Source organism: Achroia grisella, unplaced genomic scaffold, assembly GCF_030625045.1.
Source record: "Achroia grisella isolate CSIRO2021 unplaced genomic scaffold, CSIRO_AGI_Agris_v1 utg4116, whole genome shotgun sequence".
In the NCBI taxonomy this organism is placed as follows: domain Eukaryota; kingdom Metazoa; phylum Arthropoda; class Insecta; order Lepidoptera; family Pyralidae; genus Achroia; species Achroia grisella.
In genome coordinates, this window is record NW_026712845.1 from 934,866 (window position 1) to 942,263 (window position 7,398).

Sequence of the window (7,398 nt, forward strand, 5' to 3'; positions counted from 1 at the left end):
CTGTGGTTTAGACTCTTGCCTTGCTTCCAGACCCGTAGAAATGTTAAAAAAGAATAAACAAATATTTATAAAATAATAGTTGAAGTTGATATCAGTTCATATATTCATAATTTGCTCTTATTATATTTCAACGAGAAAATCTTTTCTTTAATTTGAAATAATTGAAAATTTGAATAAAAATGTCTAAAAAGTCAATCACATTGGACGTCGATCCAACGATAATGGAGCGAAATATGAAAATCATTCAAGTAAGTTTTTTGTATTCTATTATTAATTATTAGGTATTTGTTTTTTTTTCTAATATAATTAATAAATAGTTTAAATAAAATATCAACTACTTTGTACATAAAAATATCTAAACAATAATTTAAGTATATAAAGACAGTATAGCTACTGCAAAGCCGCTCCCTTGGTTACCAGAATATTTTCAACTTTTTTAAAGAATAAACTTACATGTACTGCAGCCCTATAGTATACCCGCTAAAATTGTCTGTTAAAAACTATTGTTATAAATTTAAAAAATTAAAAGAGATAGGTAGATTATAATAATTGAAAATATAAAAATATCCAGAAACAACTTTAAATACAATCACACAATGTTTAACAATGATAGATTATGAAGTATTAACCAATAGGAATAATGATAGGACAAGGCCAATTGCCTGGTCCTTTGCTTATGGTACTATAAGATGTACACACAAGTGCCACAGCTGGGCTACAGAGGTTGATTGCACACACTCAACAGTATGATGAGCCAAGTGGGAAGGGGATTGTAAGTAATGTGGATTAACAACCCTATGTACCAAGATAGGTTGTCCTCCATGCAGTTCTTCCTGGAAACCATCAGAATAAATTCCTGGACAATTTGCCACAATGGGCTAGTTGACCTGACCTTATGCTCATCATAATACCCTTCACTGGTACCCCGTCAGTGTGAACCATTCCCTCAAGTGGGTTCACCATTTTATTATTATCCAAAAAACTGTATAAAAGGTTCCAGTGCAGGAGAAGTAGAAAAAGCTTCACTGTGTTAGTATTATTTAAAAAAATATATAAGAATGTTTAAAGCATGTAAGAAATATGAAGAAATCAATATTTAGAACTCTGAATCAAGAAGATATATATTATTTAATAATGTTGTTAGCCTGTTAGTCATTCCAATCACATAAAAAAGAAATTACAAATCTATTTTGTTAATTAAGTAGATGTATTATTAATTGTTCCAAGTAATTCACTGTACACTCACTTCTTTGTGAGTACAATAGGTTATCCAAAACTATGTGTATTTACAGTCAGTAAATTCATTTCCTTGATTAAAACTGTTACACCCATAGTTTAAAAACATCCAACAATTCTTTATTCTTGCAGGATAATCCAGTTGAAGAGGAGTTCAATAAACTTCTGTCATCAGCAGTAGACACAGTTCCTTCAAAGCTTGTTAAACCAAGACCAGGTATTATTAACTTTATTTTTGAAAGATACCATAATTTTGAAGTTATAAAATGGGGGCATACTTTCCTTTCCTTTTTACATTGTTTTTTTATAATAAAAAAAAACAATCTTATATCAAGGAGTTCCAAAATGGTCACTTTCTATGTTTATTAATGGGTTCTAAAAAATTTATGGTATTTTTTTAAATTTAAATAGCTAATTAGATAAAGTAGTAGAATTTATAGTTTTCTTCTAATACTAAAATTGCAATTGTAATTTATTATATGTGTGTCTTAACATTGTAGGATTTTGTGTCAAGACTTATACCAAACCAGATAACAAAAAAGTGTTTGTGAATATATGTCTCACAGAAGCAATACCCTGTCCAAGAGATATTACAAATAATGAGCTTATGCAAATACTCAATTCCGATGACCCATCTAGTTACAGAGTGCCCATGAGCTTAGGCGAAGGTAGAACTGAGCAGGATAAATCTGGAGTTCCAGCTACAGTCTATGATGTTGCTATAAACCCAGATTTCTTTAAGAAAATAGAAAAAGATGATTTATTTCAAACATTCTTTCTCACTGTTGTGTTTGAAGGATTACAGGATAAATACCAATTTGAAATTGACATAACTAAGTACACCATTTTGAAACATAGGAAATCAATAGGCACTCTGCAATCTCATAGGATTCAAATAAGGGATATCCAGACTTGTGAGGAAAAAACAAAGTCACCTCTGATAGAGGAAATTCAGGAAAAGCCAGCAAAAATTAAAGAAATTAATGTGACAAAGAAGAGAGAATTAATTTATAGGTTAAGAAGGGAACCACCCACTGGAGAAATAGAGTATTTATTAGCGGAATTCAAGATACCTGCATCTGTAAGTCTTGAATATAGTAAAAATATAACATTTTAACATATCTTGGGTTTGCACTGGTTTACTTGTAATAAGAATTTATTGTATGGTCAAAATCTTATTACAAGATCAACAACTATAGTATACCAAAATTTTCAAACACACATTACACAAATTATTCCAGTCTTATGAAATATGATTAATATTTTGTTTCGACAGATGGAGCTAAAAGATATGAACTTGGAAGTTGGTAAAGACCGTTTAGTTCTAGACTCTAAAGGAACATACGATCTTGTGGATTTCTTCTTACCTTGCAGTGTTGATCAGGATATAATTGATGCTCAACTAAATAGGAATAATGACGTAAGCAATGTTTAAAAGTAATTTATAAGTACTTTACAAAGATATTGTATGCATGCATTTCAATGGCAACATAATCATTTTCGTGAGTATCTCTGTCACACGTATTTTAGCCACTTAGTCTTTTCTTAGTCGGACGTGTATCGGTTGAAGGGTGGTATAAAGTAATAAAATTACAGGGTAAGTATTTGACGGCGGATCGATCGGAGGGCATCCCCCCCGATCGATCCCCGGTCCAATTCAAACGGGGATTGAAACTACGACGGCCTGAGACCTCCATAAACCCTTCCGCGGGTTGGAGTGCCATCTGCACTGGCACCCTATTGGCCGGTAAAGCTGTAAAGCCCAGCTGCGGCTAACAGCAATAAACTAGTCCGAAAAAAAAGGTAAGTATGGAATAACATCTTAATCCTTCAGAATAGTAACAGTATAGTCACATAACGTAATATTTGTGACGATGTTCATGTATATAGGCAATGGTTACCACTTACCATAAGGTAAACATTATCACCTTGATCGCCATTCTAGTTACATAAACTTGATATTATGTTCATATACCAAATAAGTTTGAACTGTGACTATCCATTTGATTTAAAGTTTTTCTACATAGTTGTTTGTTTCAGATGTTGCTGGTCAAAATGCCTGTGATTCATTAGTGTCATAGTTAGTAATTAATATGTTAAAAATAATAAATATATAATTAAATCAAAAAATATTAGTTTTGATTGAATTTATCACTAATAGAAATGACCATAATGACTTTTTCTGAATTATATTCTGCTCTCTCTCGGGAGATAAGACTATTTACTATTTTAAAAGAAAATAATAGCAACCAATACGATTCTCTTAATGGTAGTCAGATATAGTTAGAAATCAAATTCGAGGTGTAAACGAATTCCAATGTGTAAGCAAAGGTCAATGTTAAACTGGCTCATATTTAATCAACATTACCTTACATAACTATGTAATAATCATTGACAGCCTCAGTGGTTTACCGATTTAGCACACCAATGGTCGCGGGTTTGATCTCTTGTACGATGTAAACATTTATATTCACGAGTATAATTGATTGTATCGGTCTGGATGTTTTCTATGTATAATATGTATGTATTTAAAAAAAAAATCATTCTTTAAAAAGAAGTAGGAAGGGTAACTTGTAATAGAGGAAATTCAGGAAAAGCCAGCAAAAATTAAAGAAATTAATGTGACAAAGAAGAGAGAATTAATTTATAGGTTAAGAAGGGAACCACCCACTGGAGAAATAGAGTATTTATTAGCGGAATTCAAGATACCTGCATCTGTAAGTCTTGAATATAGTAAAAATATAACATTTTAACATATCTTGGGTTTGCACTGGTTTACTTGTAATAAGAATTTATTGTATGGTCAAAATCTTATTACAAGATCAACAACTATAGTATACCAAAATTTTCAAACACACATTACACAAATTATTCCAGTCTTATGAAATATGATTAATATTTTGTTTCGACAGATGGAGCTAAAAGATATGAACTTGGAAGTTGGTAAAGACCGTTTAGTTCTAGACTCTAAAGGAACATACGATCTTGTGGATTTCTTCTTACCTTGCAGTGTTGATCAGGATATAATTGATGCTCAACTAAATAGGAATAATGACGTAAGCAATGTTTAAAAGTAATTTATAAGTACTTTACAAAGATATTGTATGCATGCATTTCAATGGCAACATAATCATTTTCGTGAGTATCTCTGTCACACGTATTTTAGCCACTTAGTCTTTTCTTAGTCGGACGTGTATCGGTTGAAGGGTGGTATAAAGTAATAAAATTACAGGGTAAGTATTTGACGGCGGATCGATCGGAGGGCATCCCCCCGATCGATCCCCGGTCCAATTCAAACGGGGATTGAAACTACGACGGCCTGAGACCTCCATAAACCCTTCCGCGGGTTGGAGTGCCATCTGCACTGGCACCCTATTGGCCGGTAAAGCTGTAAAGCCCAGCTGCGGCTAACAACAATAAACTAGTCCGAAAAAAATGGTAAGTATGGAATAACATCTTAATCCTTCAGAATAGTAACAGTATGGTCACATAACGTAATATTTGTGACGATGTTCATGTATATAGGCAATGGTTACCACTTACCATAAGGTAAACATTATCACCTTGATCGCCATTCTAGTTACATAAACTTGATATTATGTTCATATACCAAATAAGTTTGAACTGTGACTATCCATTTGATTTAAAGTTTTTCTACATAGTTGTTTGTTTCAGATGTTGCTGGTCAAAATGCCTGTGATTCATTAGTGTCATAGTTAGTAATTAATATGTTAAAAATAATAAATATATAATTAAATTAAAAAATATTAGTTTTGATTGAATTTATCACTAATAGAAATGACCATAATGACTTTTTCTGAATTATATTCTGCTCTCTCTCGGGAGATAAGACTATTTACTATTTTAAAAGAAAATAATAGCAACCAATACGATTCTCTTAATGGTAGTCAGATATAGTTAGAAATCAAATTCGAGGTGTAAACGAATTCCAATGTGTAAGCAAAGGTCAATGTTAAACTGGCTCATATTTAATCAACATTACCTTACATAGTTTAATAATCATTGACAGCCTCAGTGGTTTACCGATTTAGCACACCAATGGTCGCGGGTTTGATCTCTTGTACGATGTAAACATTTATATTCACGAGTATAATTGATTGTATCGGTCTGGATGTTTTCTATGTATAATATGTATGTATTTAAAAAAAAATCATTCTTTAAAAAGAAGTAGGGTATTATTTAAAACAGAAAGATTATTAGTAAAAAAAAAAACAATTTATTAGAAAGCTACCTTACAATACAATTTAAGTATTTATGTCATTTTATTTAAGCGTTTTTTTTTATTTTATATATATTTTTAAAATTACTACTATATATTTTGTTAGGCTTGTCCATTGTGAAAATTGATATGTTTATCAAAACTATAATTTCTACAAAACAAATTAATAGAAGAACTATAGGATTGGATCCAAGCATATGTAGGTTTTCAGAGCTACCTGAGTATAATATATACCAACTCCTTCAGCTACTCAAATAGAGATAATTAAATCTCACACCAAAATAAATCTTACATGCAGTAAAAAAAAATTTTAAGACAAATTTGTAAACTTGTTTTTACTTGTAAATTTTCAAGCTAATGTTAGTTGGTACTACAATTTATTTATTGACATCAAAATTAAGCGAGCCCTACAGCTTCCCAATATGCTCACATAGGAAAAATTATACAAAATGTGATATATTAAAAATTACAAAAAAATATATAATAAAACAATTTTACGTATTATTTAGGAAATCCGTTGCCATTCTGCTAAAATTCAACAAGTCACATGTAAATATATACAGCTCAGGAAATGCTTAAAAGCTAGCACACAATCTATAAGACTAGGCACGATCTATAAGATATTACGTTTCGGTACGGACGAATCGTACCGACGAGACTCTTCGATTGGCGCATTTACAAAGAAGGCGGGGCGCAGCAACCAATACGCCAATCGAACGGCGTCGTCGGTCCGAGTCGTCCGGTTCTTATTGGAAGAGATTAAGGTAAGGCCTCTGTTTATTCCAAGGCAGTTCTTCAGGAATTCTAGTCAGCTGTACATACATATAGACAAAATAGACTCAACCATTTAAATGACAAATCGTATCGTTCATGGATACTACCATTGATAATGATTAAAATCTTTGTAACAGTTAACAATATTACTAAATATTATCAGTATATTCAACAGTATTAATAATATACTTACATTATATTATTATTACACTTGACTACAATAAATGTTTAGATTATTACAATGTTGAATTACATGTAGCAATATACAAAGCTGTTGAAAAAATAAATACATTTGTAAATGCAGGTTATAAATGCAGCTTTGCTCAAACATGGTGTATTTAATAATAATAATAGCTTTCATTAAACAATATTTTCATACTTAATAACATATTAGTTCAAATGAGAAAAATATATTCTATTCTAATAATATCACAAATATAGCTACCTTTTAATGTAGTGTACTCATGGGTATAATTAAATTAAACAATATTGGATAACTATACGTAATACAAAATTGTCTATGATTGTTAAAATATTTATTTTAACAATCATAGACAAATTTGCTTAAACCTATAGGAATTGGTACGAGATTGTTATGCTAATAATAATTAGTATTTTATGCAATATAAAAACATACATTTGTGATGATTGCATTATTGAGATTATATATTAATAAAATTACTTAAAGTTAGTTTAAAAAAATTCAGTCATTACTGTTGTGTAGAAATTATACTCATATAGGATTGTCTATAGATATAAGGCTAAGTAAATTCACGCTAGGGGCGCTGTCATGCTCAGCTAGTGCTTGCAACACGAGGCAACGGAGGCTGAACTGAACTGAATTCATGAGCACCAATAAATTAGTCAACATGCTTGGACTATTGTTATATTTCCCCTATAAAAATATATTATTTCATACAATTAGTATGTTTATTACTTCTAACTACAGCCATAGATATTTAACCGCTAAAAATAGCAAAAAATATTGAATCATCATTATGTTTAGTGAGATATAAAGAAGTATGTTTTGTCAATATTGTATTGCTACTTATATAATGATTAGTAATAAATAGGTATGAAAGTCTCAATTAATGTTTTTGACAGGAACATATTAAAATATTTATGAGTTAGCATTATTATTTATAACT

The 7,398-nt window shown here is 30.7% G+C and overlaps 1 protein-coding gene and 1 long non-coding RNA gene across 2 annotated transcripts; both read left to right on the top strand.

Moving 5' to 3' along the window:
• The first annotated feature begins 131 nt into the window (after positions 1 to 131).
• On the top strand, positions 132 to 3,356 carry LOC131844717 (PIH1 domain-containing protein 1-like). Its single transcript, XM_059193662.1, has 5 exons — positions 132 to 248; positions 1,369 to 1,453; positions 1,737 to 2,317; positions 2,513 to 2,656; positions 3,277 to 3,356. Exons 1-5 carry the CDS (start codon positions 180 to 182, stop codon positions 3,307 to 3,309), a joined length of 912 nt encoding a protein of 303 aa, XP_059049645.1. The 5' UTR covers positions 132 to 179; the 3' UTR covers positions 3,310 to 3,356.
• A 466-nt stretch (positions 3,357 to 3,822) lies between these two features.
• Positions 3,823 to 4,991, top strand: LOC131844730 (uncharacterized). Its single transcript, XR_009357604.1, has 3 exons — positions 3,823 to 3,953; positions 4,149 to 4,292; positions 4,912 to 4,991. It is a non-coding gene; the product is annotated as an uncharacterized LOC131844730 (long non-coding RNA).
• The last annotated feature ends 2,407 nt before the right edge of the window (positions 4,992 to 7,398 follow it).